The sequence below is a fragment of the Heterodontus francisci genome, chromosome 41, assembly GCF_036365525.1.
Source record: "Heterodontus francisci isolate sHetFra1 chromosome 41, sHetFra1.hap1, whole genome shotgun sequence".
Taxonomy (NCBI): Eukaryota; Metazoa; Chordata; class Chondrichthyes; order Heterodontiformes; family Heterodontidae; genus Heterodontus; species Heterodontus francisci.
Window position 1 is genome coordinate 34,116,136 of NC_090411.1, and position 14,293 is coordinate 34,130,428.

At 44.2% G+C, this 14,293-nt stretch overlaps 1 protein-coding gene across 1 annotated transcript in view; it reads left to right on the top strand.

Annotated features, from left to right (window-relative positions):
* cacna1ia (calcium voltage-gated channel subunit alpha1 Ia) overlaps positions 1–14,293 on the top strand; it is a 235,991-nt gene that overhangs the window by 198,004 nt on the left and 23,694 nt on the right. Inside the window, exons 24-25 of the mRNA XM_068020062.1 lie at positions 4,095–4,246; positions 10,367–10,476. Coding sequence (XP_067876163.1) covers positions 4,095–4,246; positions 10,367–10,476 — 262 coding nt within the window. The remainder of the gene's footprint in view (positions 1–4,094; positions 4,247–10,366; positions 10,477–14,293) is intronic.

A 14,293-nucleotide genomic window follows, 5' to 3' on the forward strand; every position in this document is an offset into this window, starting at 1 on the left:
ATCTGATTGTGGCCTCAGCTTCACTGTCCCGTCTGTCCCCTATAACCCTTGACTCCTTTGTTGATCAAAAATCTGTCTAACTCAGCCTTGAATATATTCAATGATTCAGCCTCCACTGCTCTCCGGGGAAGAGAATTCCACAGACTAATAACCCTCTGAGAGAAAAAAATTCTCCTCATAGTCTAAAATGGGAGACTCCTAATTTTTAAACTGTGTCCCCTAGTTCCAGATTTCCTCACAAGGGAAAACATCCTCTCATCATCCACCTTGTCAAGTCCCCTCAAAATCTTATATCAGTCAATAAGATCACCTCTCATTCTTCTAAACTCCAATGAGTATAGGCTCAACCTTTCCTCAGAAGACAACCCCTTCATCTCAGGAATCAGTCAAGTGAACCTTCCCTGAACTGCTTCTAATGCAATTATATCCTTTCTTAAGTAAGGAGATCAAAATTGTACACAGTACTCCAGATGCAATCTAACAAAGGCCCTGTACAGCTGCAGCAACACTTCCCTACTTTTATACTCAACTCCCCTTGCAATAAACACCAACATTCCATTTACCTTCCTAATCACTTTCTGTACCTGTTGTTACGACCAGGTGAGAAGGGGTCTAGGGGTTCCCTCTCAGCCTTTGCCTGGTCTAACCGTAAGAGGGTTTAATTCGAAAACACCGTGTTTTTAGCTCCCCCTCAGTGAATCCTTGTTCATTGCTCCAATTGTAAGGTGAAGAAATCAGACAGGTTTCCTTAGATTTAAACAAGAAAGGTAGAAGTTTATTCATCTTAAACTCTAATCCGGTTAACAACTACGTATATGCGCCTTGACCATGCTAGCATGCATACACAATAAACACACATGCAGATAGAGACAGAAAAAGTAGAAGGAATAAAGGGGAAAAGTCTGAGGCAATATCTGGTAGTTACGGTCCTTTAATTTCAATGTGGAGTCTTTGGTTGCTGGTAAGTCTTGCAATTTGTTGGGGTTCAGTTCACACTTCAGCTTGTTTGGGTGTCAGAGTCTTTTCTGTCTTGAGGTTTATGTGTCTTCCGTGGGTCCAGTGGCTTGGGAGAAAGTGGCAGAGAGAGACAGTCAGGTGAGAGACTTGCTTGTTTCAGCTTCAGTTGCAAAACTGCCTTCTGAATTCAAACTGTCCTGTGACTAGTTCAAAAAACCTGGACCAGCCAGTTAGTCCTGTGACCAGCTGGTTTAACCAGTCCTGGCTCTGTGGATTGGATCATCTTAGCAGGGCCTGGAATGCGCTTCCTTACACCTTCAATGTCTGGGCTAATTGGAGCAGGGAATAGCCCTTTTCTCCACAAGCAGCATCTCTTAGTGTGCAAATGTGCTTCCAGCCCAGTGTCTGGTGATCTTCAAACAAGTCATTTCTTCACTCCAACAACAGTTTAAAATCAATGCTCATATGACAAAATTAATATGCCTCATTCTTGGCAGGTGGGGGTCTACATGACACTGTATACTAACTTTTTGTGATTTATGTACCAGGACACCCAGATTGCTCTGTACTGTAGAGTTCTGCAGTCTCTCTCCATTCAGATAATATACAGCTTTTCTATTCTTCCTGCCAAAGTGGACAAGTTCACATTTTCCCACATTATACTCCATCTGCCAAATTTTTGCCCACTCACTTAACCTATCTAAATCCCTTTGCAGACTCCTTACGTCCTCTTGACAGCTTATTTTCCGACCTATCATTGTGCTATCAGCATATTTAACTACCAAACATTCAGTCCCTTCATCAAAGTCATTATATAGATTGTAAATAGTTGAGGCCCCAGCACTGATCCCTGTGGCAATCCCCTAGTAATGGCTTGCCAAACTGAAAAAGATCCATTTATCTCTACTCTCTGCTTCCTGTTTAGCTAACCAATCCTCTATCCATGCTAATATGTTACCCCCTACACCATGAGCTCTTATTTTGTGTAGTAATCTTTGATATGGCACCTTATTGAATGTTTTTTGAAAATCCAAGTACACCACATGGGGCAGCACAGTGGCGCAGTGGTTAGCACCGCAGCCTCACAGGTCCAGTGACCCGGGTTCAGTTCTGGGTACTGCCTGTGCAGAGTTTGTAAGTTCTGCCTGTGACTGCGTGGGTTTCCACCGGGTGCTCCATTTTCCTCCCACAGCCAAAGACTTGCAGGTTGATAGGTAAATAGGCCATAGTAAATTGCCCCTAGTGTAGGTAGGTGGTAGGAGAATGGTGGGGATGTGGTAGGGAATATGGGATTAATGTAGGATTACTGTAAATGGGTGGTTGTTGGTTGGCACAGACTCAGTGGGCCGAAGGGCCTGTTTCAGTGCTGTATCTCTCTATGACTCTAAAAAAAAAACAGTTGTACATAACGTTGGTTAGGCCACATTTGGAGTACTGTGTGCCGTTCTGGTCACCACACTACAGGACAGATGTGATTAAGCTAGAGAGGGTGCAGAAAAGATTCACAAGGATGTTGCCTGGTTTGGAGGGCTTGAGTTATAAAGAGAGATTGGATGGGTCTGTTTTCCCTGGAGCGAAGGAGGCTGAGAGGGGACATGATCGAGGTATATAAAATTATGAGAGGCATAGATAGGGTAGATAGCCAGAGTCTGTTTCCCATGGTAGGGGTGACTAAAACTAGAGGGCATAAATTTAAGGAGAGAGGGAGGAGGTTTAAAGGGGATCCAAGGGGTACATTTTTCACACAAAGAATAGTGAGTATCTGGAATGAGCTGCCAGAGGAGGTGGTGGAAGCAGTAACAGTAGCGACATTTAATAGGCATCTGGACAGGTACTTGAATGAGCAAGGCATAGAGGGATATGGAATTAATGCAGGCAGGTGGGATTAATGTAGATAGGCATTATGGTCGGCATAGACGCAGTGGGCCGAAGGGCCTGTTTCTATGGTGTACGACTCGATGACTCTATACCATTCGCCTTCCTAACTGCTTAGGATATCCTCTCTAAGTACTGCCGTGATGTCCTCCCTAATCAATAGTGCAACTCCCCCTCCTCTCTTCCCTCCACCTCTGTCACGCTGGAAAGATTGGTACCCCGGAACATTGAGCTGCCAGTCCTGCCCATCCCTCAACCACGTTTCCGTAATAGCAATAATATCACAATCCCATGTACCGATCCATGCTCTGAGTTCATCTTCCTTACCTGTAAGGCTTCTTGCATTAAAGTAAATGCAGTTTAGCCTACCAGACCTTCCACGCTCTCTGTCCTGCCCCTGCCCAGCCTGCCTACTGGACTTGCTTGCTTTAACCTCTACATTTGCCTCAACTATCTCATCTGAGAGACTACTACTTTGGGTCCCACCCCCCTGCAAGACCAGTTTAAACCCTCCCGAGTAGTGCTAGCCTTCTTTGCAAGAGGATTTGAGTACAGGAGCAAGGATGTCTTACGGCAGTTATACAGGGTCTTGGTGAGACCACATCTGGAGTATTGTGTGCAATTTTGGTCTCCTTATCTGAGGAAGGATGTTCTTGCCCTGGAGGGAGTGCAAAGAAGATTTACTAGGCTGATTCCTGTGATGGCAGGATTGACGTATGAGGAGAGATTGGGTCGACTAGACCTATATTCACTAGAGTTTAGAAGAATGAGAGGGGATCTCATAGAAACCTATAAAATTCTAACAGGACTAGACAGGCTGGATGCAGGGAGGATGTTCCCGATGGCTGGGGAGTCCAGAACCAGGGGTCACAGTCTCAGTATACGGGGTATACCATTTAGAACAGAGATGAGGAGAAATTTCTTCACTCAGAGGGTGGTGAACCTGTGGAATTCTCTACGCAGAAGGCAGTGGAGGCCAAGTCATTAAATATATTCAAGAAGGAGATAGATATATTTCTTAATGCCAAAAGGATCAAGGGATATGGGGAGAAAGCGGGAACAGGGTACTGAATTAGACGATCAGCCGTGATGTTTTTTGAATGGCGGAGCAGGCCCGAAGTGCCGAATGGCCTACTCTTGCTCCTATTTTCTATGTTTCTATGAGGGGATGTAAATTGTTGTGCGATGGAGAACAGAGAAGGTGGAGTTTTAACCGACTCTTATTTATTCCTTTTCTCCCTTGTTAACTTGTGCCATGGAAGAAGCCCAACGCTTGCCTTACTATGCAGCCTACTCACCCATCCGCCTCTTCATCCACACCATGTGCACCAGCCATTACCTGGACCTCTTCATCACCTTCATTATCTGCATCAATGTGGTGACCATGTCTCTGGAACACTACGACCAACCCAAGGTAAGGCTGTGCAAACTAGTTTTAGCCATTTCTCCCTGTCCTGCAGACTCTCAGAAGCGTGATCCTGATTTCTCCTGCCTTTATATATATTTTCTCTCTTCTTGCCTCCCTTGTCAGTTGTGGCTCAGTGGGTCACACTCTTGCCTCTGACTTAGAAAAGGTTGAGGGTTTGATTTCCTCTCCAAAGACTTGAGTATAAAAATCTAGGCTGACACTCCCAGTGCAGTGTTGAGGGAATGCTGCACTGTCAGAGGTGCTGGCTTTTGGATGAGGCCCTGTCTTCCCCTCAGGTGGATGTTAAAGATCTCATGGCACTATGTCCAAAAAGAGCATGTGAGTTCTCCCCGGTGTCCTGGCCAATATTTATCCCTCAATCAACATCACAAAAACAGATTAACTGGTCATTATTACATTGATGTTTGTGGGATCTTTCAGTGCGCAAATTGGCTCCTGTGTTTCCGACATTACAACAGTGACTACATTTTAAAAAGTAGTTCATTGTCTGTAAAGCACTTTGGGAGGACCTGTGGTCATGAATGGCGCTATGTAAATGCAAGTTTTTTTTTCTTCCTCCAGTTTCCTGACACCTTTCTAGGAAACAAATCCATAGCATCACTTGCCCTCGGCTATCTTATCCAATGGGCCGTTCTCCATGTGTGAGGCTTAATGGCGAAAATGAACAGGCTATTTGACTATCGGAAGCATCACCGACTGGCGACCTTTGGTAGAATATCTGTTATTCTCCATTAAATAATGACTCCCTAATGAAATGACAGGATAACTTTTTTCTTAAATTTGCATTTATGCAGCAGCTTTCATCACCTCAGGACCTACCAAAGTGCTTTAACTCCCAAAGCGAAAGAAGTTCTTTTTGAAGTGTAGTCACTGTTGTAATGTAGGAAACACAGCAACCAGTTTACACACATTGGGCTGGACTTTAAGGAGCCCTCAATGTCGGGATCCATGGTGGGATGGGGGTGGGGTGCCTGAAGATGGCCCTGGATGAGGCCCACCACGTACCTCGATGCCGGCGGGGCCCAGCCTGATCCTCCTGGCGGCAGCGAGACACCATGGCAACTTCCACGCTGCTGGCCGACGGGACCACAATTTGAATATTTAAATCAATTAAAATAATTAATCTAAATAAACTTACGTCGCCTCCTAATGTCCCACTGGGATCTTCGGCCTGGCGGCTGGCACTCCCGCACCTTAGGATCCTCCTCTGGGGAAATGAGGCATAACACTGGTGAGGAGGGGGGAAGAGGTAAGTGCAGGAGATGGGGGATGGGGTCAAATTAACATGATGGTGTCGGGGATGGTGGGAAGGGTTGTCATTTAAGATGGTAAAGGTAAGTGTTTTTTGGGGGTGAAGGGCAAATAATTAATTTAATTTGGGTATTGTTGAAAATAGGGACATGTTGTCGAAGCTTTTCATTGTGCACTCATCAGGACAATCCACGAGAATACCAATGTAAGGGAAAACAACAACTTTATACTATATGAGAAGAGAATGCTGATTGGTTGGCAAGTGAATTCTGATTGGTAGAGGCGTTGCCATGTAGAATGCACCAGTTTACGATGACTGACAATTAACTGCCAAGCTTTGTTTGAAATGAGTAATGTGATATATGAATTTCAATGCTAGTGTATATATAGTGTAGGTATATAGGCCATATGGCTCTTTGACTCTATAACATATCCCTTATGCTGTTCGCAATGGGCAAGGTGCAGGCCGTATCCAACCAGCCTGTGCTTGCAAAACTTAAAACACAGCGTCCAATATTAAATGTGATTCCGCGATTGGACAACATTTGCTAAATAATCCTCAGTGTACTCTGACAACCAATTTAAGATTGTCAGTAGGGCTCGCAGTGTGGTGCATTTGTGCGTACTGGAAGCTACATATATTAATACACAAGGCCCAGTTCTTTGCAGACAGAAAGAACATGTACAAACATTGTACTTGTTTCAGCTAAATAAAATAAGTGACAACCATTCGCTAGTTCATTCCTCAGGGCAATGCCTTGACCAATCAGAGTCAAGCTGCCTGGTTTAAATTTCAACCAAAGCTTGGCAGTTAACTGTCAGTCACTGTAAACTGGTGCATTCTCCATGGCAACGCCTCTACCAATCAGAGTTCATTTGCCAACCAATCAGCACTCTTTTTCCATCAGTATAAAATTGTTGTTTTCCCTTACATTGGTATTCTTGCAGATGGTCCGAACGAGTGCAAGAGGAAAAGCTTCGACAACTTGTCTATTTTCAGCAATACTCAAGTTCTGTATTGCCCAATGACTAATTAATTTAATTGTTATGGGGGGGGGCGGTGCGAGAGGGGCAAAAGAAATGTTTTTGCTTAATTTAATTCGTTCTATCTTTAAATATTTAAATTAGCTGGTGGGCTAACAGCCCCTTTAAAAATGGCTTCAGCGCCTGCACACAAGCAGATGATGCCATTGCCAGGGACGGACAGCCCGTCCCCTCCACGTGATCAGTGGGGGGGGGGGGGGGGAGGGGCAGCCCACCCTGGCTATTTAAATGAGCTGCCGTGCTTGGAATCGCGGCGGCTTTTTGGTGGGCCACCATTTTTTAAGCTAAAATCCCACAAACAGCAATGTGATAATGGCCAGATAATCTGTTTTTGCAATGTTGGTTGAGGGATAAATATTGCCCCAGGGCTCTGGGGAGAACTCCTCTGCTCTTCTCCAAAATAGTGGCCACAGGATCTTTGACATCTGCCTGAGAGGGCAGACGGGGCTTCAGTTTAAGGCTCATCTGAATTAAGGCACCTCCACAGTGCAGCATTCCCTCAGTGTGTATGATGTATTCAAGTCTCTGGAGTGGGTCTTGACCCCACGATATTCTGACCCATCTTCTGACTGTCCAAAAATCCATTCCTTTTAGCACTCCTTGTGGGCCAGGAGGCGCAGGAATTCTTCCCCTCACCCAGGCCACACCAAGATGCCTTTGCTGTTAAGATTGGCAGCGCCCACTTTTTCCTGGTTTTACCTGGTTCTTCACCCATGATCCAGCTCCCCCCATTAATGCCGTGACCACAGTTTCACAGGATACAGGGCAAAGTCTGTTGCTGATTACAGAGCAAACAAGGATTTCTGTTGTTTTCTGGAAATATAATATCACTTAGGTCATAACTTCAAAATTAACTTAGATGTGGAGATTCTCTCTTTTCAAAGGGAACAAGATGAGAACAGAAAGTTGAGTAGGTACTTGGCTGATGCCTTTTTCATTTTGATTTTCGATAAGATACAGAGATGGTGGAAAGAGAATCAGATTTGTCAGCGAAGGACAGTAACAGAGAGACAGAAAAAGTGACAGAGAGGGAGTGAGACAGAGCAAGAGTGTGAGATAGAGAGAAAGAATGAGACAGGGAAAGATAGTGAGACAGGGAGATGACAGCAAAAGAGGGATAAGGAGAGTGACAAAGAAAGAGGGAGTGAGACAGGGAGAGAGGGAGTGAAACAGTGAGACAGGAAGATAGAGTCACACAGAGAGAGGGTGAGCAAGAGAGACAAGGAGAGAGAGAAGAGACAAAGAAAGACAGATTTGTCACTAAAGTGGAAAAAGATACTTTGTTGAACTGTTGTAGTAGATTTAAAATGTTAAATGGAATATGCTCTAGGGTTCTAGTATGGTAAATCTGATGAAATCATTGAGTTATTCATGTAGTTAATTAATTCAGATTTAAGCAGAGTGTGAAAAGCTTTCACTGTGTTTGCAGATTAATTTCCTATTTGTCCAGTTATTCCCTGACAAATAATCACACAATCAATTATTTGTATTAATATATTTAATGGGGAATATTTTACTGATGGAACCCAGAACATTTTAATAATCGTTTTCATATTTAACTAATTTTGTCCCTGATGGCGCTGTAGATAAAGTAATATATATAGTCCTGTATGTATTATATAATAACACACCATGTGTTACTGTGTATGACACTGTGTATATTATATAACACACCACGTGTTACCGGGTATAAAACTGTATATATTATATAATAACACACCACGTGTATGACACTGTGTATATTATATAACACACCACGTGTTACCGGGTATAACACTGTATATATTATATAATAACACACCACGTGTATGACACTGTGTATATTATATAACACACCACGTGTTACCGGGTATAAAACTGTATATATTCTATAATACACCATGTGTTACTGGGTATAACACTGTATATATTATATAACATACTGGTTATAACACTGTCTATGTTATGTAATGATACACTAACGATACACCATGCGTTACTGGGTATAACACCGTAAGAGCCTGTCACTCCAGAATTGGCCTTTATAGCCACTCCAGGCGCTGCTTCACAAACCACTGACCACCTCCAGGCGCGTATCCATTGTCTCTCGAGATAAGGAGGCCCAAAGAAAGAAATATTCTATAACACACCGTGTGTTACTGTGTATGACACAACATCTTCTATAATAACACCCACACGTTACTGGGTATAACACTGTATATATTATATAACACACTGTGCATGACTGGATATAACACTGTATATATTCTATAAGAAGTGTGAGGTGATAAATTTGGGGAGGTCAAACAAGGCAAAGGAATACACGATTAATGGGAGGATACTGAGAGGTGTAGAGGAAGTGAGGGATCTTGGAATAAATGTCCACAGATCCCTGAAGGTAGCAGGACAGGTCAATAAGGTGATTAAGAAGGCATATGGAATCCTTTCCTTTATTAGCCCAGGTATAGAATTCAAGAGCAGGGAGATTATGATGGAACTGTGTAAATCATTGGTTAGGCCACAACTTGAGTACTGTGTGCAGTTCTGGTCACCTCATTACAGAAAGGATGTAATTGCACTAGAGGGGGTATAGAGGAGATTTATGAGGAAGCTGCCCGGACTGGAAAAATGCAGCTATGAGGAAAGATTGGATAGGCTGGAGTTGTTCTCCTTGGAACAGAGAAGGTTGAGGGGAGATTTAATTGAAATGTACAAAATTGTGAGGCGTCTGTGTAAAGTGGATGTGAAGGGCCTATTCATCTTAGCAGAGAGATCAGTGACTAGGGGGCATAGATTTAAAGTGATAGGGAGAAGGATTAGCAGAGAGGTGAGGAAACATTTTTTCACCCAGGGAATGGTGGGAGTCTGGAACTCACTGTCTGAAAGGGTAGAGGCAGAAACCCTCAACTCATTTAAAAGGTATTTGGATGTGCACCTGAAGTGCCGTAATCTGTAGGCTACAGACCAAATCTGGAAAGTGGGATTAAGCTGGGTGGCTCTTTTCTTTCAGCTGGCGCAGACACAATGGGCCAAGTGGCCTCTTTCTGTGCTGTGAACTTTCTATGATTCTATAATAACACGCCATGCGTTACTGGGTATAACACCGTATATATTCTATAATAACACGCCAGGCGTTACTGGGTATAACACCGTATATATTCTATAATAACATGCCATGCATTACTGGGTATAACACCGTATATATTCTATAATAACACGCCATGCATTACTGGGTATAACACCGTATATATTCTATAATAACACGCCATGCATTACTGGGTATAACACTGTATATATTCTATAATAACACGCCATACGTTACTGGGTATAACACCGTATATATTCTATAATAACACGCCATGCGTTACTGGGTATAACCGTATATATTCTATAATAACACGCCAGGCGTTACTGGGTATAACACCGTATATATTCTATAATAACACGCCATGCATTACTGGGTATAACCGTATATATTCTATAATAACACGCCATGCGTTACTGGGTATATACCGGTGTATATAAGTTGGCTGCTGTGTTTCCTACATAACAGTGACCATATTTAAAATGCATTTCATTGGTTGTGAAGTGCTTTCGGATGCCCCTAGGTCATGAAAGGTGCTATATAAATGTGAGATCTTTATTTTGTCCCGACCTCACCAGATATGAAGTAAATGGGGGAAAAACGAATTTCTGCGTTTAACAATTGGACATTCCAGTTGTAAGGTTTCCAGGGTCCCCACTGACAGACTTGGCTGTCTCAGTGAGCGAACTCCCTTTATTCTCCTGCTTTATTTGCTGAGGATGAAGTTTCTTGTTTCCTTCCCACAGTCTCTGGAAGTTTCTTTGAAGTACTGTAACTACATGTTCACGACTGTGTTCGTCCTGGAAGCAGTCCTTAAACTCATAGCTTTTGGATTACGGAGGTTTTTCAAGGACAGGTAAGGAAAGGTATTTATTTGTTTTTAATTTGCCGGCTGTGTGGCGGTAAGCAATTCGACTACGGTCTGCATCGTAGCCAACCCCGATCCCAGAAAGACGTGCAAACCGTCCAGCATCAGGTGAGCTGGATGTTGATCGGGAGAGGGTCCCTGGTTGGATATTCCGTTCCCTGGCCCACAACTATTCTGCTCTTATCTCAGATCTGGATATCCAACATTGAGGGACCAATCCTTGGAGCCTCCAGATCTGTTTTGTTCAGTAACTCCACCCCACTCTCTGCAAGTAACGTGTACATGAACCCACCCTGTTCTGTTGTTCAACAGCTGTCACAGTGAGTTCTTCCTGTATAATAAAAGCAAAATACTGCGGATGCTGGAAATCTGAAATAGAAACAAGAAATGCTGGTACCACTCAGCAGGTCTGGCAGCATCTGTGGAAAGAGAAGCAGAGTTAATGTTTCGGGTCAGTGACCCTTCTTCGGAACTGGTTCTTCCTGTAATTGTGCAGTTCCACATTGAGGAAGAGAGGGCAAGGTTCACCCCCACACACCCCACCCCACCCCCCCCCCCCCCCCCCACCGACCCCAGTGAAATTCTAAGCCCGAGTGCAAAAGCACAGAGTTAAGTTGGGTGGCTGTAGGGCCGAGCTCCGAGTGGTGAGAATTTCATGGATAATGGGGTGTGAAGGGCTGTGCAGGTCTTTTAACCTTCAATGGAGGGTGGTGTGCAAATCGGGGATCCAACTCAAACCCATGCACTTCCGGCTGGGAGAGTGAGGTTAGAATTACTCCCCTGTGAGTTTGATTTTGACGTCCTCAGCAGGTGTTAATGGGGGGAAGGGGTAACGGTCTCAGAATGGGGGTCAGTAGCCTACCCACCCCATTACCAAGGTGATGCAGTTGGCACCATTTTGAAAGGCACCCACTCCAGGCCACCTGAAAGCGCCCAGGTGATAAGCCCGCTTTAATGTGGAGATTTGTGTCCCTACATCACAGAATGTGAGGTAAAGTGTCGAGTGGGGGGAGGGGGAGTGGTGGTCAGGGGGTGGGAATGACTTCCTGTGTTTAAAATTTCACATCCAGTGTTCAGACTATAAATTTACAGACGAATCACTGACTGACCAGGCTGTCCTTTGCCAATATCTATGACATAACCAGGAGCCCGATTTGTGCCCATCTAAAATAACCCGAGGCCCAGCCGAGGTCAAGCAGGGATAAGGCGGGAGGGTCAAAGTTAATCTGGGCCATTGCCTCGCCGGGAACTCGGTCATTTATGATCATGACCCATGTCCCCCAATCTCTGCCACTCCGAGCCCAATCTTGAGTTCTCAGTCCCAGCAAGTAATTAGGAAAGCTAATAGAATGTTATGGTTTATCGCGAGGGGAATTGAATACAACAATAGGGAGGTTATGCTTCAGTTATACAGGACATTGGTGAGACCACATCTGGAGTACTGTGTACAGTATTAGTCTCTTTATTTAAGGAAGGATGTAAATGCATTGGAAGCAGTTTAGTGAAGGTTTACTAGACTAATACCTGGAATGGGTGGGTTGTCTTATGAGGAAAGGTTGGACAGGCTAGGCTTGTATCCAGTTTACAAGTGTAAGAGGCGACTTGAAACATATAAAATCCTGAGGGGTCTTGACAGGGTGGATGTGGAAAGGACGTTTCCTCTTGTGGGAGAATCTAGAACTAGGGGTCACTGTTTAAAAATAAGGGGTCGCCCATTTAAGACAGAGATGAGGAGAATTTTTTTCTCTCAGAGGGTCGTGAGTCTTTGGAATTCTCTTCATGAAAAGGAAGTGGAAGCAGAGTCTTTGAAAATTTTTAAGGCAGAGGTAAGAACGGGGGTGAAAGGTTATTGGGGGTAGGCGGGAATGTGGAGTCGACGTTACAATCAGATCAGGCATGATCGTATTGAATGGCAGAGCAGGCTCGAGGGGCCGAGTGGCCTGTTTCTAATGTTCTGATGTGGCGAATGTAAGTGAGACCGTGACCTCAACACCCAGCAGGACCCACCAGCCAGTCACTGAAATGTCAAAGATCCTGAGCTGGTGGCGGTAAAGAACTTCCAGCAGCTGTTCAACCATGGTCATTAACTATTACTGTCGGAGATTAAACATCCGCACCGGTACTTGCTTTAACTGAGCAAATTAAATGGCTTAGAAAAAAGAAATGAATTGAGGCTGGAAGTGAAGTGATGGTGGAGTGTGTCGAGAAGAGGCAGGATAAGGCTTTCCCCTCTCTAAAGGATCTCGTTCAGCCGTAACAAATATGTATTTAAATCCTGGCTGATCATTAATCTCCGAGAGTCTTTGAACTTGTAGCCAAAGTTATTTCTCAATTGGAAGCTGAAAGTCACGCTTTGTGATCTTAGTACCAAACACATCAGCACGCCTGGCAGGGATTGCTGTTTTAGCACGATTGGAAGTCTAATTTGTTCTAAACCGCAGAGTGCCTTCGTGAACAAGCAGAGGAGTTTGAAAGTGTCTATTACTAGAAGAGCAAGTCGTCCATTCACAATTTCTGTAATATCTCCAACCGTCTCCCCTCATCCCCAATTTTAGGGGAGAATTTGTCCCGTGCATCAGACATACTGAAACACACTTTAAGAGACAATTTAACCAAACCCGCCCAGTGGGTGAATGACCCAAACACAATTGACCCCCAATTTACACCCACCAATTAACACCCTTGAAGTCAATGGACAGTAAAAATTGGGGTGGGGTGTGAATTGGAAGGTATATATATATGAGGGCGTAAATCGGACTGGTTATTTATCAGGGGGTCTATATTGGGGGTGTATTTTGGGCACCACTTTGATTAGCGTCATTAACGGACCCCTTACAATTTTGCTGTTACTGAAACACAGAAGGAATCCCCCCCATTTTCACTGCAGGGACAGATCTCAGCATGTTAGTCTCCCATCTCCATCCAGCTGTCTCTTTTTGGATCATTCCAAGATTCTCGCTTTCACTTTGCCGGCCAGAGTCCACGTTCTGTGCGTTGCTCACTCAATGATGGGATAGGGTGGTTTGCGGTGCCCCCTTCAGTGGAATAGCCTGCGGACAGTCACTTCCTAGCCTCGCACATGAGGAATGGCCACTTGCATGAGGCACAGAAGATGCAGGCCAGTGCAAGTCAGGATCTTCGGGTGGGAGAGAGATGGGGTAATTGGGAAAGATAAGTTAGGAGATCCACACATTCTGTGATTACATGTCCTCACCAGTGCCTGACCCCTGTGAATGGGACATGTCGAGGAAATAATCACACACAGGCTGCGATTTCAGCACCTTCCAGCACTGATAGTAAGAGGTGCAGAAACAATCAATCCTTTTTACATCTCACAGGTCAATTCAGAGTTTATGATTTCCCAGCTTTTATTTTCTATAACCTCTGGATATAATCACTGTTTTACTGTTTATTATTATTCATGATCTGTGAGTTATTTTTGCTCTCACAAGATTGTTTTGCAAAATTGGTGAGCAAATCAAGCTTTGAGTCGAAGCCAAACCCTGCCTTGACTTAACTCTACCTGAGATTCAGCCAAGGATCAATCAAACCCAAGGCAGCCTCTCAGACAAAAGCTGAAAGACTCTGGACTTCCAATTATAACGTTATATGATGCTGTCTGGCACGTCACACAAGGACCTGTGCTATACCTGTCCCGGGGGGCGGAGGGGAGAGGGGTGGGTGTTTGTTGGGACAGTGTAGAGGGAGCTTTACTCTGTATCTAACCCCGTGCTGTACCTGTCCTGGGAGTGTTTGATGGGATGGTGCAGCTTTAGTTGCACTCATAAATGCAAATCTTTTTTTT